Source organism: Cyprinus carpio, chromosome B3 (genome assembly GCF_018340385.1).
Source record: "Cyprinus carpio isolate SPL01 chromosome B3, ASM1834038v1, whole genome shotgun sequence".
NCBI lineage: Eukaryota > Metazoa > Chordata > Actinopteri > Cypriniformes > Cyprinidae > Cyprinus > Cyprinus carpio.
This window is the reverse complement of record NC_056599.1, coordinates 5,990,983-6,008,690: the sequence shown is the minus strand read 5'-3', so window position 1 is coordinate 6,008,690 and position 17,708 is coordinate 5,990,983. Positions and strand designations below refer to the sequence as shown.

General features: G+C 38.2%; 2 protein-coding genes and 1 pseudogene across 6 annotated transcripts in view; 1 reads left to right on the top strand and 2 right to left on the bottom strand.

Moving 5' to 3' along the window:
- The window catches only part of LOC122136721, a 690,060-nt pseudogene that overhangs the window by 273,539 nt on the left and 398,813 nt on the right, over positions 1-17,708 (bottom strand).
- The window catches only part of LOC122136724 (gastrula zinc finger protein XlCGF46.1-like), a 184,000-nt gene that overhangs the window by 114,341 nt on the left and 51,951 nt on the right, over positions 1-17,708 (top strand). The gene's annotated exons all lie outside the window — the stretch shown is intronic.
- The window catches only part of LOC109079983 (gastrula zinc finger protein XlCGF8.2DB-like), a 30,429-nt gene continuing 21,257 nt past the window's right edge, over positions 8,537-17,708 (bottom strand). For 3 of the 5 annotated variants that reach the window (XM_042721255.1, XM_042721256.1, XM_042721253.1), the window contains exons 2-3: positions 13,137-13,318; positions 8,537-9,563 (exon numbers count right to left, since the gene is read on the bottom strand). In XM_042721255.1, the coding sequence (XP_042577189.1) occupies positions 8,683-9,563; positions 13,137-13,245 (990 nt within the window). In that variant the 5' untranslated portion in view covers positions 13,246-13,318 and the 3' untranslated portion in view covers positions 8,537-8,682. Of the gene's footprint in view, positions 9,564-13,136; positions 13,319-13,401; positions 13,464-17,708 lie in introns of all 5 variants that reach the window. The other 2 variants (XM_042721258.1, XM_042721257.1) reach the window with 2 other exon arrangements.

Sequence of the window (17,708 nt, the reverse complement as noted above, 5' to 3'; positions counted from 1 at the left end):
TTTAAAATGTAACGCCAGTACGCCATATCTCTTGACGTCTCCCCGGGTTGCCTGCGAGCTTCTCCTCCTGTCTGTACGGTAATTTCTCTACTGTGCGACAGAGAGTCGAGTGGTTATGACGCAATCGTTAAGCCTATTTTTACAAAAACTGTTTCTACGGGGCCATAATGTAACATAGAAGGTAATGGAGCCATTTATACATTGTCGTGTATCTTTAGAAATAAATAATGGACAAATGGAGTCTTTAAACGCCTCAGATGTAAAGTTATTCGCTGTCAAAGTGACGCAAAAATGAATGGGAGTCAATGGGATGCTAACGCAAGTGAAGTTCTGCTACAAGATGGCGGCACGCGGCCGACTTCAACTTCCGGTCGACTTCCTTGCCCCCTGAAGCCTCCTCCTCCTCCTTCTTCTTCTGATGTTTTTTTGGTGGTTTTGGCAAACCAACTTAAAGGTGCATTACCGCCACCTACTGATCTGGAGTGTGGAGTCAACAGATAAGGTTGAAATAAGGATATGTTATTAAAAATCTTTTTCTAGATAACGGAACACTTCTTCTTTCATTCTTGATTTCATTTGTGTATTCCTTAGTAATATATTGAGTGATACTTAAGCATAAATTAGGTTTGATGGAATATGGTAAAGTTGATTTCTTTTGTCTTTCATACGCATCACATTCTAGAAGAACGTGCTTTACTGTTTCTGGGTTCCCACAGTTATCACATCTACCATTTTCATGCTTCCCTACTTTGTGTAAATTGATATTTAAAGCTGAATGTCCATTCTTGTTATAATAATATCTTTCTTCCACGTCTTATTCTCTCTTTACCTACACAGCCCTGTATCTGCTAGATATTCCACTATCCCATATCTTTTGTCATATCTTTCTTACTTCAATTGATATTATTCTCTTGATTTTAGATTTGCTAATTGCTATATTAATTTCACTACACTCTAAAAACAGCTGGGTTAAAAACAATCCAATTTGGGATATTTTGGCAACCCAGCGGTGGGTCAAAAAGGGATGAACCTGGCGCTGGGGTGTTTCAACCCAATGAGTTGGGTTATATGTTTGACCCAGCATGATGGGGTGCTTTTTTATGGTTCAAAATTACTACTTTGCTAGGCTAAAATGAACTCAAATCGAGCTAGACATTAAACTTACAAATCTTGTTCATTTTAAAATCACTTTTACACACACAGAATGATTATCAAAAGGTAAATATTTATTTAGAACAAGAGAAAGCAGTCAAAAGTATATGAAAATTGTGACGACTGCAAATCATGTCGTTATTGCAATGCATGAGTTATGCATGCTTAAGGAGTCTTTTTATCATCTTAGTTATTAAATACAATAGGCTATGGCATGTATATAATTGATTACAGGAAAAAAAATGTGGGAGTGCTATGTTCTTTCTAGCCCCTACCAAGCGCGGCCCATGATTAGAAATAACTTCGGTTTATTTGCTTATTTTTTCATTTTTTGTTTGTTTTAACAGCAATATCTGGCAACACTGCATCGCCGGCACTTAAACTGACAGTAATCTAAAAAGCAGGTTATTGCTGACAGGATACGACATTCGGTGAAGGAAACGCATAAAAAATATAATTATATTATCTGTCAGAAACGTTATCAACACTGTCAAAAACAGTTACATTTAACACTAGTAGTCTACACAGATCTATAGAACAGGTAGGTTACAGAATGAAATTAAATATGGAAACACTAGCAGAAAGAAGTGCCATTCAGTATAGTAGATACATTTTTACAAATCATGCTAAAAACATTCATAAGAGCACTAGACCATGTTATCAGCTATGTAGCAATGGGTAATAATAAAACTATAATGGTAATATGTATATTTACATGAATGATAAACAACTGATAAAATGATCCACCCCAAACTATAGTGAAGTATTAACAAATTTTGATGCAATAAATAGGGTATGATCATCCAAAAACAGAGAAAACATCTTTCACAAAAATTTACATGTCTGTCTCTTTAAAAGTGTTTATAGTGTATATGATGAGTTGTATTTGTAGGGGATAATATAGTACAGTTCACTCATTTTCAAAGCCTGGCTACAGTCATGCAGGCAGGTGAGATTGTTTTTTTGTTTTTCCAGGGTTGGAGCTAAACTCTGCAGAACAGCAGCACTCCAGGACTGATGTTGCCTACCCCTGCCCCGTACCAACACTTCAAACGGGCAAACTACCAAGCAGCCGTAATGAAACCGTGACCTGGATGACTAGAAATATTGTTCCTGAAAGTGTGTTGCAGGTAGTCCACTGCAGTTGCAAGCAAGGCAAATGACTGAAATATGTTCCTGTATGTCTCAAGACTGTGTTTACTGATTTATGTGGGAACCAGACGTGCCACTTCCCAGAAACAGGTTCTTCACAGGATTTCTAAATTGCCTAAAATAACCAGGTGTTGGTTGTTTGCGCTGCGCAGAATGATCGTTGTACATCAAAGTGCATGTCCCCGAGAAGTGGCACGTCTTATCACCTTAATGTTAGTGCCAATATGATTGGGATGATACTGATGTCATATTTTAGGCTGATCTTGAGCTGTAATTAATCTGTTGTAGACTTGTCCATTTTTGGCATTATTGAAAACTAAAGGGGGCAGTGTAACACTGAGTAATTTCACCCTACTTGGGCCAAATTTTACTTTTTATTTCATCTTTCTGTGATTACATAGTGCCTAAATGTTCATGTATAAAACATCACAGTTTTGTTAAGTTTTATGTGTATCATTAATTTTGGTTGGTGACATTCTGTGAAACTGAAGTTTTTCTTTTTTTTTTTTTTATGCATTCAAATGAATTGAAAAAGTAGTGTTCAGGTGTGGGAATGAAAATTATTTTCTAGCCACATTTTTTCTAGTTCACCTTGTGGCCTATGAGCAACGTGATGTATTAGAGAATCAAAATGGCAGGCATAGTGAGACTGATTTGGTTTATAGGTGATTAAAAATGAGGAGTGGGTGGATTTTCATCATTGTAGGGCGGTTGTGTTCACACACTTTCAACAAACATTTATGTCCAAACACCATGTTAAAGTGGAGTTTGCCTAATAGGTTCCCTAAAAAAAGGAAAAAAAGCTTAAAACCGAGGAGTTTTGGGAGCAAATAGGGACTATTCAGTGGGATGGCCCTTAACCGTTAGGGAACCTTGATTTTCAATGCAATATTTGACTAATAAATTTGCTCTTTTTTCTCTAATCCTCACTCAGGAAGACTGTTGATGCTGATCAAATATCACGCGAGTATATAATTTTAATTTATTTTAAGGAAAACAATTCAGCGCACCTTGTACATGCACTAGGTATATTTCCCTGTATTATTTTCCTCCTCTTGTTGCTTCACTCTCCAGTCCAGCAGGTGGCGCTAAAACAGATGTTTGTTTGCCAAACACCATTAAACCTCAGAGGAACAAGTTTAGTTCTCTGTTTTGTTTTGTTTTGTTTTGTTTTTGTGCTGTTTTAATACAATCTGCTAGAGATGTTTTTTCTGTAAATATAGAAATACAGTTTTTGAATCAGTTCAGTAAATACCTGTAATATTTTCATCCTCACAGTTGTGACTAAGTTTTGAATCAAGCAGGAATATCTGGAGGAGTATCATCTGAACTGAGATCTGCTGCTGTGAAGATGGTGTTTGTTAAAGAGGAGAGTGAAGAGAACACGAGTGAACCAGAAACCCGGAGAATAAAAACGAGTGAACCAGAAACCCGGAGAATAAAACACGAGGAACCAGAACCCTGCAGAATAAAACACGAGGAACCAGAAACCCGGGGAATAACACACGAGGAACCAGAACCCTGCAGAATAAAACACGAGGAACCAGAAACCAGGAGAATAAAACACGAGGAACCAGAAACCCGGAGAATAAAACACGAGGAACCAGAAACATGGAGAATAAAACACGAGGAACCAGAAACCAGGAGAATAAAACACGAGGAACCAGAAACATGGAGAATAAAACACGAGGAACCAGAAACCAGAAGAATAAAAACACGAGGAACCAGATCCTTGCAGAATAAAACACGAGGAACCAGAAACCAGGAGAATAAAACAAGAGGAACCAGAACCCAGGAGAATAAAACACGAGGAACCAGAACCCAGGAGAATAAAACACGAGGAACCAGAAACCTGGAGAATAAAACACGAGGAACCAGAAACCTGGAGAATAAAACACGAGGAACCAGAAACCAGGAGAATAAAACACGAGGAACCAGAACCCTGCAGAATAAAACACGAGGAACCAGAAACCCGGGGAATAAAACACGAGGAACCAGAACCCTGCAGAATAAAACACGAGGAACCAGAAACCAGGAGAATAAAACACGAGGAACCAGAAACCTGGAGAATAAAACACGAGGAACCAGAAACCTGGAGAATAAAACACGAGGAACCAGAAACCAGGAGAATAAAACACGAGGAACCAGAAACCTGGAGAATAAAACACGAGGAACCAGAAACCAGAAGAATAAAACACGAGGAACCAGATCCCTGCAGAATAAAACACGAGGAACCAGAAACCAGGAGAATAAAACACGAGGAACCAGAAACCAGGAGAATAAAACACGAGGAACCAGAAACCAGGAGAATAAAACACAATGAACCAGAAACCTGGAGAATAAAACAAGAGGAACCAGAACCTGGGAGAATAAAACACGAGGAACCAGAACCCAGGAGAATAAAACACGAGGAACCAGAACCCAGGAGAATAAAACACGAGGAACCAGAACCTGGGAGAATAAAACACGAGGAACCAGAACCCAGGAGAATAAAACACGAGGAACCAGAAACCAGGAGAATAAAACACGAGGAACCAGAAACCAGGAGAATAAAACACGAGGAACCAGAACCCTGCAGAATAAAACACGAGGAACCAGAAACCTGGAGAATAAAACACGAGGAACCAGAAACCAGGAGAATAAAACACGAGGAACCAGAACCCTGCAGAATAAAACACGAGGAACCAGAAACCTGGAGAATAAAACACGAGGAACCAGAAACCTGGAGAATAAAACACGAGGAACCATAAACCAGGAGAATAAAACACGAGGAACAATGAGGTTGGTCTTTATTCTTCATTTATCTTTAATGCTAATGAGCTCTGCTCGCCCAGATATGCAGAATGCAGAACGTTATAAAGCTTCAGGCAGTTCAAGATATTTAAGGGATATTTAAGGGTTATTATATATATATATATATATATATATATATATATATATATATATATATATATATATATATATATATATACATACACACACAGGTCCTTCTCAAAAAATTAGCATATTGTGAAAAAGTTCATTATTTTCCATAATGTAATGATAAAAATTAAACTTTCATATATTTTAGATTCATTGCACACCAACTGAAATATTTCAGGTCTTTTATTGTTTTAATACTGATGATTTTGGCATACAGCTCATGAAAACCCAAAATTCCTATCTCAAAAAATTAGCATATCATGAAAAGGTTCTCTAAACGAGCTATTAACCTAATCATCTGAATCAACTAATTAACTCTAAACACCTGCAAAAGATTCCTGAGGCTTTTAAAAACTCCCAGCCTGGTTCATTACTCAAAACCGCAATCATGGGTAAGACTGCCGACCTGACTGCTGTCCAGAAGGCCATCATTGACACCCTCAAGCGAGAGGGTAAGACACAGAAAGAAATTTCTGAACGAATAGGCTGTTCCCAGAGTGCTGTATCAAGGCACCTCAGTGGGAAGTCTGTGGGAAGGAAAAAGTGTGGCAAAAAACGCTGCACAACGAGAAGAGGTGACCGGACCCTGAGGAAGATTGTGGAGAAGGACCGATTCCAGACCTTGGGGGACCTGCGGAAGCAGTGGACTGAGTCTGGAGTAGAAACATCCAGAGCCACCATGCACAGGCGTGTGCTTTTGAACCAGAAACAGCGGCAGAAGCGCCTGACCTGGGCTACAGAGAAGCAGCACTGGACTGTTGCTCAGTGGTCCAAAGTACTTTTTTTCGGATGAAAGCAAATTTTGCATGTCATTCGGAAATCAAGGTGCCAGAGTCTGGAGGAAGACTGGGGAGAAGGAAATGCCAAAATGCCTGAAGTCCAGTGTCAAATACCCACAGTCAGTGATGGTCTGGGATGCCATGTCAGCTGTTGGTGTTGGTCCACTGTGTTTTATCAAGGGCAGGGTCAATGCAGCTAGCTATCAGGAGATTTTAGAGCACTTCATGCTTCCATCTGCTGAAAAGCTTTATGGAGATGAAGATTTCGTTTTTCAGCACGACCTGGCACCTGCTCACAGTGCCAAAACCACTGGAAAATGGTTTACTGACCATGGTATTACTGTGCTCAATTGGCCTGACAACTCTCCTGACCTGAACCCCATAGAGAATCTGTGGGATATTGTGAAGAGAAAGTTGAGAGACGCAAGACCCAACACTCTGGATGAGCTTAAGGCCGCTATCGAAGCATCCTGGCCCTCCATAACACCTCAGCAGTGCCACAGGCTGATTGCCTCCATGCCACGCCGCATTGAAGCAGTCATTTCTGCAAAAGGATTCCCGACCAAGTATTGAGTGCATAACTGAACATAATTATCTGAAGGTTGACTTTTGTATTAAAAACACTTTTCTTTTATTGGTCGGATGAAATATGCTAATTTTTTGAGATAGGAATTCTGGGTTTTCATGAGCTGTATGCCAAAATCATCAGTATTAAAACAATAAAAGACCTGAAATATTTCAGTTGGTGTGCAATGAATCTAAAATATATGAAAGTTTATTTTTTATCATTACATTATGGAAAATAATGAACTTTTATCACAATATGCTAATTTTTTGAGAAGGACCTGTACAATGAACTGCTTGCCTAATAATTTATTAGGCATTTTTAAAGCTCTAGCAGCTTTCACAAGTAAAAGTAATATTCATTTTTATCCAAGAAGAATCAAGAGGAAATCAAAATGGAGTAAAACAAGTTGTTGTAAGGGAAACAGGTCAGTTTAGCTCAAAGGGAGTATATATATAATAAATATATAATGAAACCGTAATAAAATAATAATAATAAAAAAATACTTTATTAGCATGGTAACAAGATCAGCAGTTTAAGACATTAAATTGTAAGCACAAAACAAAAAAAGACACTAATCTTTTCAATGTACGTAAGACTTTATTCGATAAATCAAAAAGACATGTAAACTAATCTAACAAACACACACACTTATACATTCACACAAGCTGCACAAACAAAGAGAGGAAAGAATGAGTTTGAGAGAGTGAAAATGTGAAATCCCATGTTTATCTCAATATAGGAAACAGCCTTTAATCAATAAACCAGCAAGAATCTGGAGGTTGTACTTGTGTTGCCTTTGTTTTAAGGGAATTCATTCTGTATGGCATGGCTGCAGAAAGGGGTTTCTGTAGGTTGTTGATTGGCTAGCATTCAGTAGTCATTGGAAGTGACGTCTTGGGTGTTGGCAGAAGGATGGTGTGGAGTCGTGTACGCTGGTTGAAGTTTTAAAGTTGGTGCAGGCAACATCTGATATAGCTTTGCGGCAAAACTTAGAACACAAAACTCTCAACAGGAAAAGAAAATAAACTGATGTAGAAGAAAGAAAGGCTGTTGAGACTAGACTGCTTGTCTTCTCATGGTGGTTGAGTAACAGCAGGCGAGCCAAAATAAACATTTAATATTAGAGTCATTTGCCAATGATTTCTAAATGATTCGTTTCAAGCAAGTTCGGAGCAAACCCCTCCCTTCCACAAGCCTACACTTCACTGATTGGTCAGCTGGCCGAGCCTGTTGGGATTGGAACAGAGAGGAGTCCTTGACCCAGTTAGCCAGCGCTAATCATTAGACGAGACAAAACAAATAAAATAAAACCCATTACCAGAGGCATTTGTTGAATCAGGTGGGACATAATTACTAATTATAATGAATTATGTCTTTTTACACGTTGCGTATTGCACTGCGTAAACATAAAACCATGTCTGCATTTGTGATCTGAGAAACAACAAGCCTACTCTACTGCTCAAAATTCGGGTTTGAATCATCAGTGGGAAATTAATTAAATATAAAAAAAAATGTACCTACAGGCTATGAGTCAGAAGCTCCAGATTGTCCTTGCAAAGTCTGAACTGCCCAACTTTATAGAAACAGCTGTTGTGCCACAGACACATTGCAAGCTACTGGTTCAGGAAACAGTCCTCATCCTCCATAAAATGCAGAGCACACATCGGAATATTTGGGTTGAACTGTTCTGGAACAGTGTTGAAATACAACTTCACCACTGATTTCTAGTTATGTCCTCTTTTGGAAGGCCAAACAAAGTTTCACTTCAACGAAACACAGCAACTCCACAACATGGCAGCTGCGGCAACAGAGAGAATAAAACTTAACAGATCTTCTTTATGCACCAAGAGCTTGTAACACTCCAAAGAGAAAGTTTAAAAATCGCATCATATGACCCCTTTAAGACCCTAAAGAATCATATAAACTTGTGGAAAATGGGCATTCAATGACCACTTTAAACATGTGATTCTCAAGGTATCCTTTATTTGTCAAAGACCTTCCACACTGACAGCAGATAAAAGTCTTTTATGAAGTGTGAGTTAACAAATGAATCTTAAGGTGTTCTTTCAGTGTAAAAGTCTTTCCACATTGAGAGCAGATGAAGGACTTCTACCCAGTATGATTTAACATGTGCCTCTTAAGGATAGATTTATGTGTAAAACTCTTTCCACACTGAGAGCAGCTGAAAGGTTTTTCTGAAGTGTGAGTAAACAAATGACCCTTAAGGTGTTCTTTCAGTGTAAAAGTCTTTCCACATTGAGAGCAGATGAAGGACTTTATCCCAGTATGAATTAGCATGTGCCTCTTAAGCATAGATTTATGTGTAAAACTCTTTCCACACTGAGAGCAGCTGAAAGGTTTTTCTGAAGTGTGAGTAAACAAATGACCCTTAAGGTGTTCTTTCAGTGTAAAACTCTTTCCACATTGAGAGCAGATGAAGGACTTTATCCCAGCATGAATTAACATGTGCCTATTAAGGGATGATTTATATGTAAAACACTTTCCACACTGAGAGCAGGAGAAAGGCTTTATCCCAGTATGAATTAACATGTGGTTCTCAAGGTTTGCTTTACAAATGAAAGTGTTTCCACACTGAGAGCAGCTGAAAGGTTTTTCAGAAGAGTGAGTTACCAAATGATTCTTAAGTTGTCCTTTCTGTGTAAAACTCTTTCCACACTGAGAGCAGCTGAAAGGTTTTATCCCAGCATGAATTAACATGTGATTCCTAAGGTTTGCTTTACACATGAAACTCTTTCCACACTGAGAGCAGATGAAAGGCTTTTCTGAAGAGTGAGTTACCAAATGCTTCTTAAGGTGTCTTTTCTGTGTAAAACTCTTTCCACACTGAGAGCAGCTGAAAGGCCTTTTGACTTCTGTTTTTTCAATGCTGCAACTCACTGATTTTTCTTCGACATCATGATCGTTCTGATCCTGATATTTCTCATCCACCTCTTTCAGATCTCGTCTTTCTTCTTTCATTTTCATCAGGCCTAAAATTAAATCATAATAAAGATGAAAATTAATTGAAACGTTAAAAGATAAAATATTTGTGTACAGACAAAAACTGTCAAAACTTTCCCCTTTTAACACAGATCCATGAAAATCTCAAAACACTGCATTATGCCTCCATGCCAATAGATGGCGTTATCATTTTGTAAAGAAACAACAGATTGACAGCTTCAGCAAACAAGGTTTTTTCTTTGATAATTTTCTGTAATTTAACTAGGCCTGTAACAACTAATCGATACATTTGATTATTATCGATAATGAAAATTATCAACAACGATTCTCATTATCGATTATGCGGTCTGCCCAGAGTGCACGTCCAATTTCATCCTGTCACGTCAAATTACAGCACTAAATTAAGTATTTCTATGGATAAAATGCATCTAAAAATAGTGGAGAAAACTGAATGAGATGCTGCGGGAGAGTTACGTGATCCAAGCTTCCCAAAACATGATCATTTTTATTTTAAGCTTTAAGCTAATGCATTGGAGTAATGACTTGCCCTGTCAGGCACTTTGACAGATGTGTGTGTGTCCTCATCGTAAAAACTTTCAGTTTACAGTCATATCCTTATCTGTAAATGTCACAAATTCACGTAAGCATTTCCATCTTTGCATAAAGGCCCGTCCTGACAGTCTGTGTCCAGTTTAAATCTTTATTGAATGAGCGCCGGCATGGTGGACAGACTGAACACGGACAGAGGGAGACAATTAATACTTATAATAAAAAATCATTTGTTGTGCTAAAGTATGTTGTTGAACGTTAAATTAAGGTTGGTCAACATGCAGTGCACATATTTTATGAATAGGAACTGTAAAGGGGATAACAGCGTGATTTTGTTTGAATATAAATATCAGACACTTCATAACCGGTTTTTACAGGATAAAGAAATGACACTAAGACGTGACTGTGATCAAAGTGATCACGTTCCTGCAAAACATTACTCTCACCTGTTGATTAGCACTGAGTTTGTACTGAGATTTTATTCGTCTTTATCATCTTTATTATTTAAAATTTTAATGCAGCGATTTAAACTATATTTACTACATACAATGCTTAAATTTATTAAAACAAATTTATTAGGGCCGGGACTTGATTAAAAAAATTAATCTAATTAATTAGAGGCTTTGTAATTAATTAATCGAAATTAATCGCATTTTAATCGCATATAAATATTTGACCTGAGAACAGTGAGAAGTAATTGATAAGATGATGAGCCAAGTTTTTAGAAGTTGAGATCAGATTAGACCACACCCTCTCCCAGTCGACCGATAAATCAAAATCTGTTAATTCACAATACCATATGTTTAATAGAGAGTGGTTTTGCAGTATGATCATTAAATTTACTATATATTAAAGAAACAGATGGCCGACTAGAGGATGGTGCGATCCAATCCCACATAGGATGAGAGGAAATGGGGGATGCCCAGGGAACTCAATAGACCTTGAGAGCAGAGCGTAACTGAAAAAAAGACTGGTAAAAAGATGCTGGTAAACAAAACTCATTTCTTAGTTCTTGAATTGAGTCCTTGGTTATCATACAAGTGTGTGCATGTGTTAATGACCAATTTAGACCAAGAGGGCTGGACAAATGGCCGATTTCCACACACAAAAAAAAAGTTGTGCCATAAGGGTGTGTTGTTACAAAACTTGAATGGTCCTCCTGTCAGGCATTCCACCCTTTTCCAGATCCTAATATAATTTACAATTCCAGATAAACTGGGAAAGTATGGAATTGATCTCCTTAAAAGTAACCTGGAGGAGGGGAAATGGTAACATGGAAAAAATTAAATTAACAAATAACAAATTCAATTTGACGGTGGAGATTGTGCGTTGAAGTGACTTTAAGATTATTCCATCTTTGAAATAATATCATGAATAATAAGTCAAAGAAGTAATAATAATCATGAATCTTAATCTGTGGAATGTCAGAATTCCTGATGGCTTGTTCTAGTGGTTCAAGTGATAAACAAAACAGTAAAGTTGAAAGTGGACATCCCTGCCTCTTTCCACATTGTAAAGGGAACAGGGTGAGATAATATTACCAGTTAAGACTGATGCCTCAGGTAATTGGTAGAGTGTCTTGATCATAGAAATGTTCACCAAAACCAAAACATTGCAGAACTGCCCACATATAATTCACTCAAGCATGTCAAAGGCTTTTTCTGCATCAAGTGAAAAAAAAAAGAAAAAAAAAAATAATTTGCACAAGGACTCGGAAAAGAGTCTGCAAAATTGAGTACATGAAACAGTCAACGCATATTATCGGATATGTGACACCCCTTTATAAAACCGGTTTGGTCCTCTTTGATTAAGCTATGAATTACTTTCTCCATGCGAGAGGCAAGAGTTTTAGCATAAACTTTTAGACCGCATGGGATGAGTGATACTGGTCTGTAGTTGTTTTTTGGTCTCTATGAAAATTATTCATTTAATTTTGCAATTGAGCATGGTACAAGCATGAGAGTCCCTACCACATATTTCACCCCACTCCCATATTTCTAAATAGAATTCAGGAGGAAGGCCATCTAAGCTTGATGACTTGCCCTTCTGAAGGCTTTTTAGTGCTACATGTAGCACCTCCAAAGTTAACGGGGCCTCTGAAGAGTCTTTATCCATCTGCGAGATCTGAGGCAGTTCTAATTTATCCAAGTACTCTTTACAAAATGACGCAAAATCGGTTTGTACAAATGTGTGTAAAACCCTCTAAATACATTGTTAATTAACATAGGATTTGTGGTTACCTGGTCATCCGAATATTTTATTGCACTGATGTATGCCTTAGACTCACATTCCCTCAGCCTGAGGGCCAATAAGTGGCTAGATCTCTGATTCAAAATAAATTTGTCTCGTCCTATGTAAAATTATCTCTGCCTTCGATTGTGAAAGTAAGTCATATTCCTCTTTCAAGGTGGACAACCGTGTAGCTTGTTGATCAGAAAAAAAATCTAAATGTTTTTGTAAGTTTTGTAATCCTTTGATCGTATTTTCTAATTGTGTAAATTGGCGGGTTTGCACTTTGGTAAGAGCAGAAGAAAAAGACGGGACACTAAACACCGTCGAGTCGCTCTTGACAGTCGTGGCAGCACGGTCTCGTGTTGTTTCCACCAGCATGGCAATTTTTTTTTCCATCACTAATTGATGGATTTCTAAAATATAAAATTAAGGAGAAGTCTAAAACAGGTGGGAAGCCCGTTTTGCGTCTGAACTATGACATGAAAATTGGCCCTGAAGGGCGTACAAAAGTAAAAAAAGTCGGGGCCTGTCGGACTCGATATATCGTTTTACCAATATTTTCCCCCATATTCAAGCATTTTATCATAATCTAATATCGGTTTTGTAAAATCGGAAACACCGATAAACGCCACATCTTGTGGGTGTTTAGAGAATTGCGCACAGGATCGCCATTGCAGCTCGTCTGAGGGGAGAAGAGACAACAACGGCTTCCCTGGATAAAGGGAACTTTGATAGTGATAGTTAAGGTCTTATTTTTACATAAAGGATCTGTGAATGCACCACATTCGTCTTTAATGACTGTTTGAAGAATAAACACCAACCTCCTTGTTCCTCGTGTTTTATTCTCCAGGTTTCTGGTTCCTCGTGTTTTATTCTCCGGGTTTCTGGTTCAATTGTGATCTCTTCATTCTCTTCTTTAACAAACTCCATCTTCACAGCAGCAGATCTCAGTTCAGATGATACTCCTCCAGATATTCCTGCTTGCTTCAAAACTTAGTCACGACTGTGAGGATAAGAATATTAAAGGTATTTACTGAACTGATTCAAAAACTGTATTTCTATATTTACAGAAACAACATTTCTAACCGGTGTTTGGCAAACAAATGTATGTGTTTTAACACCACCCACTGGACTGGAGTGTGAAGTGGCTAGAGGAGAGAAATATGATATTATTACAAATAATATTTATTTTCCTTTGGAAAAAAATAAATAATAAGCGATCTGCACAAATAAACAGTGGTGGGCCTTCAGGGTCAGCAAGGCCTTCTCTGCTTGCCCTATAAAAAATAAAATTGTGTAAAAAAAAAGTTTTATTATTAAGGTATCATTTTCATTTGTGTAATGTCCACAAAATGTCCTATCATTAGTTTCATTAAGGTTGAACTGGAATATCCTAGCTTGACTACGTCAGACTTCGTACTTCTGCTCAATTTCAGTTGCTTCTGTACTCAGTCTGAGATAGCAAACCATCTCCCAGATTTCCTCCGGCTCCGCACCAGCCGTCCAAATCAACAAACAGAGGTTGGGCTGAGAGCCGTGACAGACACAAAGCGCCGAATTAGATCGTAGTTTAGGTTAGGGAAAGTTAAAACGACTGTGGATATGAAGACACGGGATGCTATTCGCTCTGTTGTGGAGAAGATTCCCTGCATTTGCCAGCTGAAGCCCGAACAAGAAGAGTGTTTGTTTCACATTTTGAATGGAGGTGATGTGGCCCTACTCCCAGCAGGTTTTGGGAAAAGTTTAATTTATCAACTGTTACCAATCATCAGATTCTGTCTACGAAGCAAAGCGAAGTAGCAGAGTTTGGTATTACCAGGCTAGGAATATCCTACATTAAAAAAAGTCTGCGGCAATCACGTAGTCTATAGTCACGTAATCACGTAGGCTTTCCTTTTGTTCAAAGACGTCACATCTGATTTGTAACAAGCATTAGCGACAGAATCATCAGCCAATCAAATTTTGACGTTCCATGACAGCATGCCTTCTGGATCCAGCGACGTGCCCAGTGTTTCCCCAAGCCAGGGTTGCCAGGTCTTCTCGACAAAACCCACCCAATCACGTTTCGAGATGTCCCCCGTTTAAAAATCGCATTTCAGGAGTAAAATACACGTTTTTGGCCTCCCGACCTCCCGCAGTATGCTATCCGATCCAATCAGAATGCAGCGCGCCTAGCGCGAGAACAGAACAGACTGAGCATACTCCAGGTTCACACACTCTGTCTGTGATGCGTATTTTTTCCGAGCCCATGTTAATGGATCAGAGCGTTCACACTGCACACGGTAAAAGATGTGAACAGAAAAGGTTAGAAATCGAAAGGTGCGAAAAGAATGAATATCTAGCGCATGAGCATAGAGAGAGAGAGTTGTGAGTGAGTGAGATGAGACATGTTTTAATTGCGCGCATTCTCTCCAGACAAGAGCAGCGTGTATCTGACAGTTTTGTGACAGAGCAAAAGAAATCTGCTTGCGAGCGGAGAGATTCGCGCTCGCGCATTATTTTAATGTGCTTTTGCGTTACAATCACGCGCTCTCGCTGCTGCTTCTGAACTGCATACACATAGGCCTACTGTATACGCACTGCAAACGGAGTACGTGTGAACCTTGGGCAATAAATATATTTCAGCACCTGAGGCACCGCTACAATGAGCTCTATGACCAATGCATGGCACAAAAAAAAAAGCCCTGGACACGGGTTTTATTTTATTTTATTTTTTAGCCATATGTCTAGACATTTTCTTTGACATCTTTACTTAGTGATTATTTTGACTTATGTCTGTTCTAGAGGCATGTTACAACTTTTTGATAAAACTCTCATTGGTTTTCTTTTGGAAATATGTTTCAAATTTATACTGCATATATGACTGTAAAAGCATGTCTGTGTGTGTCAAAATCGTGATTAAAATCGAAATCGCGAAATTGATCAAAAAAATCGTGATAGGTTTTTTTTGTCCATATCTCACAGCCCTAAGACGCACAGACATTATTTTCAAGTGACAGGTGAGTGCTTTATGATTCGACAAGTATTGATTCATGCACATTGTTATTGAGGTGTATGTGATGGTTGATAATGCTGTGGCGTGGTGTGTGGATGTCCAGCATTTGTACAGTTTTGCTGCTCTGGGCGCGTCATTTTATAGTGACGTGAATGTTCACAGTGACCCGTCTATTGGTGGATTACTTTTACTGATCCATGGAGGGAATTTTACTTTGAATTTAACCCACCCCCATCTAGTCTATCAGCTGTCATTGTCGTTGAGAGCCTGTGTGCGGCATAATATGCGAATTATATGCATATGGCTGCGTTAGCCGTTACAGAGATGGATAGATGTGTACGGGTATGTAGATTACAGTCGCTTACTGAAGGCTCTGACTGAAACCTACTGCAAATAAGTGATAAATAAATTATAGACTCGCATGGTATATATTTAGTGAAAATCAGTTCCGTAATGTTTAAAGGTTCAGTGTGTAATATTCGTTTGTTTATTATTTGTATAGCAACTCATGTTAGGCAAAGTGTTTTCCAATAAAACAACATATAACCAAAACTAAAACAGCAAGAACATAAAATAACATGTCTTAGACAAGTCCATCAAATATACACCAACTATCTCACATCAAATGCCCGGGCAAGTAAGTGCCCTCTTAAAAGTCTTTTAAAATGACCTAATGATGTACATCATCTAATTTCCAGTGGCAGGTCATTCCAGAGGCGAGGTGCCGCAATCGAAAAGGCATGATCTCCTTTTGACTTTAAGCGGGATTTAGATTCCTTTAACAAACATTTCTGAGATTACTTCAATGGCTGTGTTAGAGAATAAAACTGGATCATATCCAAAATATATTCAGGTGCTAGACCATGCAAGGCTTTAAAAACAAAGTAAAACCATAAATTGAACCGACAGCCAATGCAACGAAGCTTTCTTGGTCCCAGTCAGCAGTCCGATTGCTGCGTTTAGTAATACTTGAAGTTGATTCAACAGAACAGTGGGAATCCCCAAATACAATGAATTACAGTAATCCAATTTTGACGTAATAAAAGCATTGATAACATGCTTCAAGTCATCAATCGACAGAATTGTTTTTTCTTAACTGAAAATATCCCGCCTTTACCACAGAGTTCACTTGCTTATCAAATTTAAGCTCTGAATCTCCACCCGGAACCGCTTCGCTCCCCTCCGCAAGACAGAACGTCCGACATGTCCGTGCTACACTATAATTTTTACTAGGATTTACACAAGCTCCAGTCTGGATCCAGAACACCTGAGAAGAGATGATGCAAACCCCTCAGAGGACCTCAGATGACACTAACCCTGAAACAACATACAGAACTAACAAATATTGCTACAAGTGTGATTGCATCATATAGTAATTGCTGTTAAGTGTTCATCGTCTGGCTGACTACATCTTGTATTTACTTTTCTGAAAATTCCTGTCATATGCATATAAACTGACAGTCACCACTGATAAACTACTACTAAATATTGTAGAAACTTCATTTTCTGTAAAGTTGCTTTGCAGTGATTTGTATTGTAAAAAGCGCTATACAAATAAACTTGAACTGAATCTTGAATTTCACCCCTCCTTTTAGAGTAGATACAGTAGTGAGTAATGAAGCCCCCCCACCCCACAAGAATCACATCATCAGTGAAGCTCATCCCACAATACTTCACCAATAAATGCTGGAATATTCCCATCAGTTTACAAGAGAGGACTAGCATTAAATCATCAGGAAGAGCTGAAATCTGCAAAAACTGAGTTTATTAAAGAGGACAGAGAGAAGATGAGAGATCCAGAGCCCTGCTGAATCATACACACTGTAGATACTGAAGAACTAACAGCTTGGTGTCTATTTAACTCCGACCTGCCATTTCTATGGAATTATATTTGCGTAAAAAAACAAAAAACAAACAAACAAACAAAAAAAAAAAAATGAACGTAACTTTATAAATCTAAACGTAACTTTTTCAGAAACTATCAAAAATATGCCATTACAAAAGAAGAAAAACAAAATGAAAATGAAAAAAAAAAAAAAAAAAACAATATGCGCACCCACTGAGTGACGTCTGTACTTCCAGGTCAGAGAGCACCTGTCTATCAAAAGCTCACTATCCAATCAGAGTAGATCACTGTTAAGCCCGCCCCCACGAGAGGTCTGTGTCAAAACACCAAACAAAAAACTGCGAAGCGTAAGCAAAATCTGTGACAATGCATTCAGAATCCACAATTAGCGAAAACGAATCTTTGAAAAACATTAACAAAGAATGAAGCATATTTGAAGAGCCTGTTAAATTTGTGCGACTGAGTTAATTTTTTTTTCATTTTCATTGTTTTCTTCTTTTGTAATTGCATATATTTGATAGTTTCTGAAAAAGTTACGTTCAGTTTTATAAA